The sequence below is a fragment of the Lichenostomus cassidix genome, chromosome 8, assembly GCF_008360975.1.
Source record: "Lichenostomus cassidix isolate B80296 chromosome 8, HeHo_3.0, whole genome shotgun sequence".
Lineage (NCBI taxonomy): Eukaryota > Metazoa > Chordata > Aves > Passeriformes > Meliphagidae > Lichenostomus > Lichenostomus cassidix.
Window position 1 is genome coordinate 18066522 of NC_139489.1, and position 14658 is coordinate 18081179.

At 38.8% G+C, this 14658-nt stretch overlaps 1 protein-coding gene across 1 annotated transcript in view; it reads left to right on the top strand.

The window, feature by feature from the left end:
* The first annotated feature begins 1129 nt into the window (after window positions 1-1129).
* The window catches only part of PALMD (palmdelphin), a 48832-nt gene continuing 35303 nt past the window's right edge, over window positions 1130-14658 (top strand). Inside the window, exon 1 of the mRNA XM_085068168.1 lies at window positions 1130-1411. Coding sequence (XP_084924294.1) covers window positions 1368-1411 — 44 coding nt within the window. The 5' untranslated portion in view covers window positions 1130-1367. The remainder of the gene's footprint in view (window positions 1412-14658) is intronic.

Consider the following 14658-nt stretch of genomic DNA (forward strand, 5'->3'; position numbering starts at 1 on the left):
AACAGACCTTATTTCTAGCAGGTAAGCTCAGACAGCAGGAGTTACCTGTGGGAAATGGGGTGCTCTGCTGGCAGAACAAAGCTTGGATCAGCCAAGTCATATGGACTTGGTTCCAGATTGCCACACAGCTGGTGTTCCTGTGCTAACCAAAGGCTGTGCCAACCTACTTTTACTCGTATTACAAAACATATAACAATATCCCAGCTGGCCTTTGAATATTTCCACACGTCAAAGAGATCCCACATTGCCAAAATGGAATTTAAAAACCCATGCCTTTCTGTTATAGTTCAGAGATTTACCAGTCCCCAAAACCTCCACTGCAAAGGGCTATGGTCCCTCACATTTCTGACCTGCTAACAATCTGCCTGCTTCCTTAGCTCTTTGGTCCAGACGTATCTGTTTAGGGAAGCAGCTTTTCCACATTATTCAATTTGTCTCATATACAACTTGAATAGTTCAGAATGAATATTCCTTTGGCTAAATCCCCTGAATATTTGATGGAGATATTCTCAGTTATTGAAGTGTATGTTGAATCCTGCAGAGTCTGAGATATGGCTCAGAGGGCAAGTATGGCATCCTGTCAGAAACAGAGCCACGTTTCCTATCATTCATCACACACAACTAAATGGATAAATTGAGGTGCCATGAAACTTGACACTGGAAAATCCAGCAGGTGCCATGAAATTATTGCTTTCAAAGCAATTTTGCATTAAACAAAACATATTGATTACATACCCAATATAGCATTCTCATTGTATCTCTAAGAAAATGTAGGATTCCTGGTCACAGAAGTTCCATTTCAGAACGCATTTGTTGTGATTTTTCCTGAGTACTGTCAAGACATAATTTCATTTAAAGCAGTTCATCATATGAAAGTTTATAATTTTTGTTTAAAACAACCTTTAGCACCTGCCCAGCATTTTTATCTGTTCAGAAATTACAGTAAATCAGAGTCTTGACTTCACCCACTAATTTAGTTAGGATATATCCAGAACAAAGGGCCACAATAAATGCCAAAGTGAGGGCTACACCCACTTATAAATCGCACAGCCCCAGGTCTCTTAGTTAGCAAGTTAAATATTTACTAGATTATAACTGACATACAACACAAGCAGATCCCTTCAATTATAACTGATTTCTCAGAGGAAAAGTCTTTAGCAAGTATTCCTTAGCCCACCATGGATATTTCTAAAACAGCTGTTTCCATCTGTTTATCTTAGCCCCCAAAAAGACTTCACCTGGATAGATATGTGTATGAAGGAAGCACACTAACAGCATCAAAAGGATTTATAATCTCAGACTGTGCTGCCTCCAGTCCTCTACCTTGTTGTCAATTGCAAAGTGGTGGTGATAAATGTGACATCAAAATGCAGTCTCACACTTTGGTTTCTGAACATCAACAACGAAAAAGGTAAGGTCACAATTTCTTAAAATCTATTTAAGCTACATACTGCTCTAAAGAAATAAGTCGATCAAATCTGTGTTTACATAGTATTTTGATCCTGCTCTTCATTCTGCTTTTTTTACTTACAAAACCCCAAAAATTTCCTAGTTTATAGATCTACAGTTATGATGTGGATCTGGAGAATTAGTTTTTTCATAGTGCTTTCAGATGTGGTGGGAAAGGACAGAGAACAATCTGTATGAATGCACCATACCTTCAATGCATTTGTGCAGCTCATAATGGATGAGCATCTATTTCGAAGTTAGAACCACACAAATCTCAAAATATATGTTTGCCTGTGACTACAGCTACTCTTGAGGTGTAAGGGGAAAATGGTGAGAGAGGATAGAAAGACAGGTGGAGAGGAAAGAAAACAGGGTATTTGAAATGTAGTTGGATTTAATCTAATTTTTCTAAACCTGCTTCTGTGATGCTAAATAGTGTGAGAGAGTGACTGAATGCAGAAAAACACGGTGGTCACTGTGCTGATTTGGCCATCAGCAAAGCTGCAATGCATTGCAATAATCCCAGTTTTCATGGATACACACATCCTATGGTTTGGTCTTAATTTAAACCAGACTTTTCATTGTCAGAACTAGAATAATTTATTTTAATATGTGAATCTAATTAACCTGTGAGGCACTGGGAGGAGAGCCATCACCAAATACCAAGTATAAACAAATATTGCTTCTGCTTAGCTCTGTGCATATTCTGTGAACCTCAGAGCTATATCCAGCAATGGATTGCCTTAAACATCCCCCACACTGAGTTTCCTGCTGTCTTATGTGATGATTCCATTACCACAAGTCACACTCTTGTGAAGCTTTTGTCTGACCTAACTTCTCAGTCCCTAACCTCCATAAATGACAATTCCTGCTCAGATTTTCTTGCTCTCAAAATTGGTTATTTCACCTTTCAAACACTCTAGCACCTTAACCTTCTAAGTTCCTGAAAAAAGGTAATTTTAATCTTCTCCTTTTTGCCTCTCTAAATTATATCCTCAGATTGAAATAAAAGGACAATCTCAATTTTCTCTGTTGTATTTTGCCCCTCCTCTCCCTAGCCCCTGACCTGTCTAGAGATGCCTGCTCAGACAGAGCTTTTCTTTTGAATGAAAGAGACATTTCCCCTGTTTACCTTTTTGTCACACCCTGCTTTAACAGCGATGCACTGAACGTTCATTTGGATTTAAGTCTCAGAGGAGAAAATTAACCACAGTGATTTTTGCCTGCTTGTGGTAAATTATAGCCTTGGGCATTTCATTATTTTGGATCTGTTTGCATAGAGATATTTGTCTGTTTTAGGCAAATAAGCAGATGAATTAGGACCTGGTTTAGAAATTACCTAGTTTCTCCCATGTTTTCACTATTGCTGTTGGTGTTCGTTATTTCATTTAAATAATATACATAACATAAAATATAAAGGTTTTTTTTTCTTTAATACACTAAGCTACAAATTAAAGTGCTCCCATGCAGATTACCATGGAATGTAGAATCTCAGTTCCACTGTCATTCAACACACCATGCACATCACAATAGAAATATCATGCTTACACAAGGGATCCAAACACACTGTGTGAAAGGACTCAAAAATGAGAAAGGAAAATCAAAGCTGATTAATATGGTATGAAGTCTAGGACACTCTGCTGAATTCTGAAATCTACCCTACTTCCATGGTGAAGCTGGCACATGGAATTGGTGGGATGACATTCTGCCACAAACCTCTAATAAATATTGGCATGAAATTAGTTTAATCTCAGGATGTCTATCTCAACAAAGAACTGCTCTGCTAACTTTCCATGAGACGTATTAAGGAGATTTTTACTGAATAATGTTTTACAAATCTCACTTATTTTAAAAATGACAATAAATCCAACCTCAGGCACAGAGAATGCTGAAATCAAATTCTGGCAGGTTCAGTACAACAAATGGCTATTGATTTCTATAGCCTTTTTTCTGAGGAAAGGACACATATAAAGTTGGCTCAGTATTTCTGTGCTTCTGTTGGCCAAACACCATGGTAAATTCCTTTCAGAAATCCAGGACCTAGACAATCATAAAGGTTTTCCAATTTTTCAGCTGTGCTCCAGTGCCATTCCTTTTCCAGTTTGCATCAGAAAAGTGCTTTTTAAAAAACTCCTGGTGTGACTGTGTCAGAAGTGATAGAACGTGGCTCTACAGAGCAAAAGGCAGAGGGCAAACAGCAGCCTTGTGATTGCCTGGCACTGCCCATGTCACCTTCAGCCTGGCACTTGTACCAAGCAGTCACAACAAGCTATGAAACTGATACCAAAGTTTATCTGCACACAGAGCAACAGGAGTCTGGATGACTTCACTAATTTAAGTACTTGGAAGCAGGAAAGAAAAGGTATAATAGATCTTGCCATGAAAGTCTGAAGGTAAAAGGGTTCAGGGGAGGGTAGGAAGGCTGGGTGATGAGGGGCAGTCTGGATAGACTCAGAGTGACTGCAGTAACAGCCTGTTTGACTGCCTGTTCGCTCTGTCAGTGCACACAATTTCCAACAGTGCTAGAGAGCAGGACTCAGCAGTAGTAATCATAGCTCATCACCTTTCCTGCTGTTTCCAGGTGGTATTTGCTGTAACAAAATAGAGCAACTTTATGGAAGCATTTGAATCAGAGTAAACTGGTACTCATAGAACCTGCTCACGACTTAAGAGAGATGCCTCTATTTACTTAAAGACACTTCAAGTTTTGAAATTCCACTGGGAATTCACAATCTGCAATGGAAATACAGTGTCAGACTCTCCAGTAGTATGCATTTCCATACATGCCAAAGGACAATGTAGCAAACACTACGAAGGTGTGACTATAGGGGTTTTCCCTACCTATAGTTTTCTACATGAAGCACCAAACCTTCTCTTATTATCATTTTAGAAAATATTCCTTTGCTTATGCTAAAGCCAATACACTTCTCCTATTCCTTTTAATTCCTGCACACCTTGAAGTACCTTTGTCCATACTGATTATTAAAAAGGTTACAAGAGCCAGGTTTCCTGGAGGCTGATGGTAGGCATTGAGTATGAAAGGGAAACCTCCAGTGAGCAGCACTTACCTATTAACCATTAGTTAGGGAGACTCCCACTCCACCTGTTGCCTGAGAGAGATTTCGACAGAAAGATTACCCAGATTTGATAAGGAATATTCCCAGCATGGGAAGGACTCATCCTTAGTAGCTGGTAATAATATTAGTCTAACATTTAAAGTGTGTCAAGCAGTGCAAACAGGTTAAAAATATTTCATTACGGATTAATTTCGGTATAAATTAAGTCAACTCAGTGGTGCTATGCTGATAGTTTAATTCTCAAATTAATGTGTAATTTGGATTGTAATTTCACAATCATAAAGGTTTTCCAATTGGATGAGCCATGCATTGATTGAAATAGTCAACATAGACCTGGGAACAAACGAAATCATGGATGAGGAGGTGAATTTTCCCAGGTTTACTTTACAACACTCTACGTACTTTCAGTCTGTAATATAGTTCCTGAAACGAGCATACCAAAGCAATTTTCAGGCAATTAACATGTATAAGAAAGACTGGAGAAATCATTGACACAGCAAATACTTGACAGGCTTGCCAACAAATGTTGCTATGAAAACAAACACATAGAAGCTATTGAAGTTCTCTAATTTCTCAAACTGTCTGCTGGGGTCCAGACATCAATTGATGGATGACTTGCCATACACTATTCATACATAGCAATCATTTCTAGCAATTACATAGTCTATATAAATATGCAAATAAACTTATATAAAACAGGACTTTTTGCTGTGTTTTTTACTTGTTCTTTTCTGGCAAATGCCATATGAAAGCTACAGAAAAGTATGGCTCCCTCTGTAATATATAGACATAACCAGAATTACCATTCAATTAATGATCCATTTCCATTTCCTAATCTGGTTTTAAGACAGGGAGACCACAATATCTTAATATTTAATGATGAAATCTGGTCTTTCTAAAGCTTGTTACAGAAAGTTGGAATATTTTTTTACATGTCCATTTACCTGTAGCTTCATTTCTGCAGTTCTATTTTTAAATGTGTAAAACTGCCTTAACTGTACAGTTATTCCATACAGTACATTAATCTGAGAAATAACTCAAGATAGCAGCATTTTCTACCCGAACAAAATACTCTGCAACTCAGGCTGCAAATTGCAGAAAAGCAATAAACTCAGTAGTTGTCCTTTTTTGGGAGACTTGAAAAAGCAGACTAGAGAACAAAAAAAGGCCAGATGTGTGGGATCCTGAATCCATGTCAGAAAAATTACACAAGACTTCTCCTAAGTAGGTTACAGACATCTCTGTCACTGTGGTTGCACCCATAATACCTGATCCACTCCCAGTTAGGATCAACAAACAAAAAGTACATCAGCACAAAGGCTCAGAGATCCTTGCACTTTAACAGCTCTAAATGGAGGTGGACATGTGCCCCTTGAGCCCAGTCCTAAAGTTTCTGCTAATGACTATAATGGAATTTGGGTGTGAATCCATTCATCTTCAATTACTCTATCTCGAATGTGATAAGGCCAAGCCAACAATTCAGGCAACAGTTGTGCTTCTTACTTAAATGCCTTCTTTTCCTGTTTGCCACATTTCCTTTTTTAAAAGGCCATCCTGTGGGAATAAAGAGCTCAAAAGCAAAATAAAATAATAACCCTTTACATTTCTAGAGCTCTCATCTTCCTTCACATTACCAAACATTTTTCCAGCTCATGGCCATTTCAAAGATGTATTTGAGGTCTGAGCACAAACATTGCTTTGTTCCTATATTTATGGTAAGATCTCATTTCTTTGTATGTAAGGATTACAGATGTTTTCCATTTTCAAATGTATGGCATTGCAACTTGCTTCATTCAGAAGCAAGTTTCCGTTAGTCTGGAAACAGCTAATGTTGGCAGCACTAGCTGAGCAAACAGTAAACTGGAAAATACAGCAGATGTTACATGGGAGAGAATAAAGTAGGAAAATTACCAAACATTTGTCTCCAAGCCTTGGGCTTGTCCATCAGTTAGTTTCAACATGATGGCCTCCCAAAAGTAAGTACTTGAAGGCAAGTATTTGTCTGCTACATAAACTGGAATGCCAAGTATTTGCAACTTGCTCTAGGTTGCAAGCGATGAGTCAGTCCTGTAGAAATCATTATAATGTGATGCTAAAGCTGGGGTATTGGGTAAAACTTCCACAGGGATTAGCAGGTACAGAAAGAGCAATTCTCCAAGAAAAAAAGCCATCAGAAGGAATATAAAGCAGCTAGTGGAAAAAAAATCTGAATATGGGTTATGCCCTTCCTAGTGGGATCACACAAACATTTATGCAAACAATTTCCACTACTTTTTGTATAAGCTTAAGATGCAGATAAAATAAGATCCTACATTAAGGTTAGGGGAAAGGAGAACAAATATTTTTCCTTGCTAGTGACCTTGACTGCAAACTAGGTGAAAGATTGCAAAAACGCCAGGCCTACCAGGGCCTTTTACACACAGCAGAGAGGATGAGGTAAAGAGACAGCACTCAAATAGTAAAAGGAACCCTGTGAAGTCTTTTGAACATCAAGAGAACTTTAAATGCAGTAATAGAAACAAAACATTGTCACAAAAGTGCCTTTTACCCTAGCTGACACATCTCATTTTCCCAGAGCATATTGATGGGCCTAGGCATGATTCTTAATTGTTTCATGAGATTTTTTTTTTCATGTTTCACTGAAAACTGAGAAAAGGCAAAACCACTTCTTTGCAAATGCAGCTTTTGAACAGGCAGCAGCATGACTCATCATGAATAATGAAAAGCCATGCTAAACACTGCAACCATTAGAGAAGAGCTCTCACAAGGGGATTCTCCTGTGAGATTCAGCACAGTCTTTATACCAAGAAGCTTGGGCCTTAGTACAGTTATAACTACTCTGACTTCAAAGATACCCAAAAATTAATTTGGCCTTGTTTGTTTTGGTAATGGCTGACTAGCCAAAAACAAAACCCAAAAGGGTCAGGAAATGCCAGGGTAATCTTATTTCCTTTCCCCCTAATACAGCCAGTATAGAGCTCCCAGCTGACTGCAAAACACCCAGGATGACGTGTGTCTTGACTGTCATTTGTCAATGCTACTGCTGCTGCTAGAAATCAAAGATTTATGCTCTCAAAAGAGCTTTTTGGAAGAAACTCCCAATTGTGCTGTGAGTGATTCAATGTACTGAAGCACATCAATGCATTTTGTCATGTATTTGGGCAGGGGGCAAATACCGTCCTCTGTAGACTTAACACTTAGCTGTCATTTCCCATATTCTCTGTCTCGAGGCAACAAGCATGGACTTGAATCTGCCCAGACAGATTTTGTAATTATATGTTTTGAACTACAAATGCTCAATTTCTAGGTGCTCTTTACCTCCTCAGCTCCTGCATAACAGAGATTACCATGCCCTGGGACTGCTCAATTGGGTCCAAAAAGTCAGCAAATTCCTTACAATCAGATGAAACTTTTTTCTAATTAATCCGTATATTTCAAGACATTGTTTTGCATAGTGAGACATAACTGAACTCTGTCTATCAACATATTACTCTACTTAAGAGTTAGAATTCAGAGATGCTTAAACTAATAATGCTTAACTGCTGTTTTGGTATTCGCATTGTGATCCATTCAAAACTGAGCATAAAGATGGACACATTCCATTCCCTAAGCAGGATTTTTGGTTGAAGTTCAAGAATTTTGTTTCAAAATAAACACTTCCTATTCAAGATGTACACAGAAATTAACTTCTTGAAGTAAGGACTGCAGTAAGAAGAGATTAATTCCCATCTACACAGAGCTTTTCAAGGGCTTCCAAGTAGAGGATAAATTCAGGTTGTTTATTACTCCCAGCACAACTCTACAACATCTCTCAAAATAAAAGACAATGATAACGTTCCTTACAAAGTCAATGCTGGGGCGGGGGGGGTAAAGATTGTATTTGTGTCTTTAGAAAGACACTCACAAGAAACATTATTTTAGAAAACTACCCCCAGGGGTCTATGAATGAGCCAAAACCTACCTTAAGCATGCCACTGAAAATTACTTCTAGCTTTCCAGGCAATTTTGAGCACTACAAGAGTAATGTTCCTTTGGCTAACTCCCTCAGTGCAGATGAGGTGCTAAACTCCTTGGCTGGCCCCTCCATCAGCCCAAGCTTGCAATATCCCAGTGGATGCAATAAAGAAATTATATTGCACAGCCAGAACCTTCTTTAATAAATTTGATCTCTACAAATAATTAAACTACTCCCCCCAGCTCCAAACCCCAGGGGCAAACCTTGTGCTGTACCTCACAGGCCTAAAGCACTTAGGAACCTCATACTGCCTGTCAGTGCCCAAAGCTGCTCACAAACAGACCTGATTCTGTGCATCCTTGACAGAAGCTTGAAGGTTTCACACCAGTTTTAGGAGACTTAGACTAGATGTGAACTGGTGAACAGACACAGGGGACCAGGCTCTATAAATTGAGGTTTCATAAATTTCACGTTCCATATAATTAACTCCTAAACACATTGAGTTGTTAATAATAATTTCCTCATGCTGCAGGCTGGAAGGATCACAATCAATCATTATGAAGTGTGTGCTGGTACCCACATGGCTCACAGAGTCATGCTGTAAAACACCTATGGACACTTCCTTGGCAACATTAATTTAATCCAGTATGGAAAGCAAAGGGGATTGCTGGTATCCTCAGAAAGAACCATTATCACATCAGGACTTCAAAAGAGGAAGAACTCTCTCCTACATTAGATCCTATCTCAAGCAGTGTCATTCTGCTCCTGATGAGTTTCATGCGGTCTGATGATTGTGTCACTGAGCTGTTTCCACACAGCTACTGTGTCATCCCTTATTTACCTGTCAGAACACATCACAGCCCTCTTTCACAGGCAGTGGAGATGCCAGGGTCTGACAGAACATGTCTACAATCTCCCCACCCACCACAGACAGCCAAGATCTACAAGCCCTAGCAGGTTCATCCCGGGAGGAATTCCAGTTTCTGTGTTTCCTTTTTTGACAGTTCTTCCTTCACTGCAGCTGAACAAGTAATACTAGATGTGCTGTTGGTTAACCTTTCCATGCTTTTACTTCTCCTACAAACAGTGGTTGATACAAGTTTACGCTACTACTGTTTTTACTGATGCCACACCAACTCCTGCACTATGTCCCTCCTGTAACTCAATTTCTTTGTCAGAATGAGGTATCAGCTGAGCAAGCCCTGCCTCATTCCCAGCGTGGGAGCTGAACTGCTGATCAAAGTGCTTTCAAGCTTTGTTATTATATACCTGATGAAGGCCAGACAAAAGGCCAAACTATAGATCATGAAACTGCTTCTTCAGCAATTTACTTTCTCATGTATCACTTAACTTTTTTCCTAGTGTTCATCATGATCTCTGAGCCTCATGATCTCTTCCAGGCTTTATGTGTTCTTGAGGTTCCAACTACAATTAGATGCCTTCCAGAAGTTCAAGCGTGATCTATTTGAATGTTTCCAAAGGTGTTAAGGTGCATCTATAAGTTAGACATTGACATGAAATAGCACCAAAAATAAAATGAAACCAAATTAATCAAAACCAAGTAGTGGATTCCTGTATGCTTTCCTAATTTTTGCTTTTTCTGGTCTTAAATACTGTTTCTGGGGTTAATGTTCCCCTCATCTTGCTCATTGTTAGTACTAAAGCCCAGAGAAATGTCCTGCTACCAATGACCATTCATCAGAAACATCAGTTTACTCTCACATTTTGCATGTTTGGGACCATGCCACACTATGCGCTACCCTTCCCATTAAATTTTGTAACCTCTTGGGTAGTGAAATATTCTGCATCTATCCCTAACTGGAAGGTATTTTTAGAATAAAACACCATAAGCACCCTAAACCAGCCTACTGTCTAGAATAAATGCAGACAGATGAGTTAGAAAAGGAGTTATCTAGTTACAGCTAAATTTAAGGGAGTGGAAGGCTTAGTAATTCCAGCTAGTTTTGCATGAGCTTTGGTCACAGTAAACATTGAATCATGTTATGTTATTTAACATAGATGAAACACATTTTCAGACAGCACACTTCTCCTGGTATTGACAAGGTCTCTAACATCATCAGAAAGGGTAGCACATCCAAGGCATCACAGATTCAAAGCCAAGTCTTTTATGAAGACCCCTGCCACTTTCTCAGTTTATAAGCTCACCACTGGCACCACTGTTAGCCCAAACATTTGTAAAACAGCACAATATACAACACTGGTGGTAAAAGACTGCACAGATTGCACTCTGTCAGTGGTCAGACCTCTGAATGAAGGAGCAGTTACTTACAGAGATACAGGTGTAAGAAGATCTGGATTTATGGATTTTACATTCTTAGACACATATTTCAATAATATGCATGCCTCATCACCAAACCTAGCACCGTCATCTGTTAATGCGTGACATCAGTCTGGTTGCTCATTTAGAAAGGGCAGTGAGATGAGATCATAGAATCATTAAGTGTTGGAAAATACCTCTAAGATCAGCTGAACTATAGCCCTCTGTGAAGATAGTCAGCCTGCTACAGCCAGTGTCAGCATGCAATGAACTGAGAAGTCAGCCAAGCCACATACAGAGACCTTTTTGAGAGGGACTCAATCACATGACAGGACCTTCCCTTGGCAAATCGACAGGGCCAGGCTGCTTTTAGCAAGGGCAGCTACTCCTGAAAAAGGATGGTAATGGCATAAAATGATTAGCATAGGAGACTGTTCAAGGGCAAAGCACATTTGCTAATGATGACTATAGTACATTAGCTTGCTGCTGGGCCCATGCCATCCAAAATAATTTGTTAAAAGGTGAAGTTCTAGAGACCAATAAGGCACAGAGGCCTATTGCAACAGAAATAAATTAGAACAGAGACACCCTTTGAAACACAGGCAGTTTATACTTCATGGTGAGCACTTGCTTATGAGTCCCAGGGTTTTCAACAAAAATCAAGCAGCTGATTCCATTCTCTTCTGGGGTGGGCTAGCCTGAATTTTGGTAGCAGAGTTTTGGCAGTATTCCATTATTACTACGGTTGGTTGCAATTGCTATTTTGCATGGACATCTATAATCAAAATGCTGTTCAAAGTGATTTTTTTTTTCCCCCCAACATTTATTTCACCAAATGACCAACCATCATTTTAGGTACATTCCAAATTCAAACATCACCTAAATGGCTGTGCAAGGAACAGTCCATATTCAACAATGGCACTCTTCTCTGTGAGCTAGGAAAGTACCACTCTCCCCATCTGTCAGATGGGAAGCAGGAAATACACAGAGAAGCAGGGCTGATTTTCCTGACTTACAGAGATTCATTCACAATTCGTCTAGGCTCATGAAAAGACAGTGAAAAGACACAGTCTTTATACTCACATTTCATGACACCAAAAAAAAAAAAGGCAAATTCAGTCCCTATTTGAAAATCACTGGTTGTGGGTTATAAAAGTTTACTGCTTAAAATGTATAAAGTTCCAAAAGGAAGGCTGCAAGCAAGTGGATTCAGCAACTGTTACATGTCTTGTAAATACATCCTGTAACTGGTAGAGTAGGACTGTAAAGATATCATAATACTGACAGCCAAAATAACCATCTACCCAGGACAAATAGCAAATTCTGAAGTGTTAAAATTCTTAAGAAGTTCTTCAGGAAATGTGAAAAGTCAAAAGGAAATTGAAAAAATACCAATAAGTAATCTTTTTAAATTGCCCTTGATTAAGCCATTTTTGTATGACCTAATTGGTTGTTTTCCTGAGCATGCTAAGAAATTTCTCAGGTTTTGTCATAGGTTTCATCATTTTGCTTTTGGCACTTCCCTGGAATTATTGTCCCTCTTAAAAATCTCTTCTCACATGCAGTAATTCCATCTTTCAACATCTAATCACTGAATTTTGTTATCATTCTGCCTTTTACTGTCAAATTTCTGTCAGTAAGAAACTGTGTCTTCACGAAGAACGAATTAACTTTTCTATTTAATGAGTTACACTCATTTTGTAGAATATACATTCTATTAAATCTTTCTATTATTCCTCTCATAACAGTCCAGACAGATTTCAGCATCCCTCCTGAAATATTTCCAGCAAAATTGGACTGTCTCTTCCCCACAACAGCTGCACTCATTCCCAATTCAGAAAAGCTTTCAAATTCTTTAGAATATGAGGCCACTCTAGCTACAGGTTTGCTATCAGAGTTAATATTCATCCGATGATTCAGTATGACTCCCAAGTTCTCCTCAGAATCTTGAGGTGTCAAGGCATGCCTTAATCTGAGGAATCTCATACTTCAACACACAGTCCTGCTTCTGATAGTATTCTTACACGTCAGCCTCAACAGAAAGAAGATTAATTTTCTTAGAACTACAAAACACATAGAGAGCAGTTTGTCATTTCTGAATTGCAGAGGGCCACAGCAAAAATCTATTTGCCATGTGCAGGCATTATGGTCAGTGAAAAAATATGAAACATTGGTAAGGAAGACCCTTCATGATATGCAGAAGTCCAAAAGAATATAGAAATCTTCAGCTATTGCTACATAAGGCTTTGTTATTGATATGAGTCTTGTAAACCAGAGTTTGAAAGGAAAAAGCCCAAAAGCCATATTTACCAAATCTGTTTTTTCATTAAGCAGGTTGGAGGCAGATGCCATGAGAGAGTCTTTGTAAACTTCTGAAGTGCTGAAATTAACCCAGGCATACTACTAATTTGGCCTGTAGTTCCAGAATGCATGACAGATCTGAAACTTTATAATCATCCCACATTGCTCAGGAGGATGCAATTACTTAGAATGATTAAGTGACAAAATAATTAAATAATCAAAGCTGTACAAACCAAAGAATTAAACTAATTCCCATCCCAGCTTCATTTCTGAAACTGAGAGTATCTAGATAATAGAGGTAACTGTATTTTAGAGAGATTAGTCATTGTTCTCATTAGCTAGGAGTGTTCCTGTAAATAAGGCAAAAGTTTGTTGGCTAACAACTCAAATGTTCAGGAAAAATAAGGAAATTAAAATCAAAACTATATTTAAAAAATACAACTAAAAGGATTATGTAGGATGATCGATCATAAGCTCTAACTATTTTAGGATTCATTGACAGAATGCAAAGAGCATTAAAAGGGGAGGGGGAGAAATGGAACAGAAAAATAATTCCAAGATGTCGTTTTAGCATCTTGGAATTGGAGGATTTGTGTCAGCTTCTAGCCTTTTTTTCCAACTGTATTTGGCAAGCTCTAATACAGACAGCTTTTACCTCCAGGAATTAGAAAATCACAAGTGAATCAATACTTTCAAGAAAAGGTTAATTAGAGAATTTAAAGTCATTTTTTACAAGAGAAACAAGAAGAATCAACAGTCAGGATGTTTTGCTGATTGAAATCTCTATGTAACCAAAATAGAATCCCACTTGCTTGAGTCATGCTCATGATCATTCAGTTTGAACTACACACCTCTTCTTGTATTATTCATGCTGCTTTCACAACTGGCATTCAAATTTCACACACTCAAAAACAGTCCTATACTGCAACCGTTGCACACAACAAAACCAAAAGACCCAGTATGTAAGGAACATTTCCAGAATGTCTTATGTGCACTTAAATCTGCTCTGTGGGGTTCATAACTGCTTGTTAGGGATGGTTAAACAGGGAGATTCAAGCTGTGGTCAGTTTTGACGGCAGCCTGTCAGTGCAGACGGCGCACACTGGGAGCTGTCACCCTGAACCTTCTTCATCAAATACTGACAGAGGTAGGCAGATTTGCTCAGGGTTTATGGGATTAATATAGGAGAGGAGAAACACTGAGGATTAGGATAATGGCTAGCAGGAATAGGAGGAGGAGGTGGAAGGGGTTGAGGCTCTCACAAGCAGTGGAAACTTTGGAAAGCAGTTTGGATAAAATACAAGCCAGCACCTGAGGTATTGCAGTCAGTTCTGCTGAAGATATCATAATAGTTAGGCAATTAAGAAAAAAGGTTGCAATCAAAGGAATTAGGACTTGGAAGAAGAGTTGCTTTTAAGCCGCCAGTGAAAGCCACCAAAGAGACTCATTCCTCTATGAGCATTGTCAATTCTAATTGCTAGTTTGCACATGGTAGCACACAGCTGCAGTGTTAGATCAGCTCTGGAAAACTCCTTTAGTGCCAGTTCAGGACATCCACACAGCTCTGAAAACTCCCAGTATAGCTGTTTTTCAGGTCA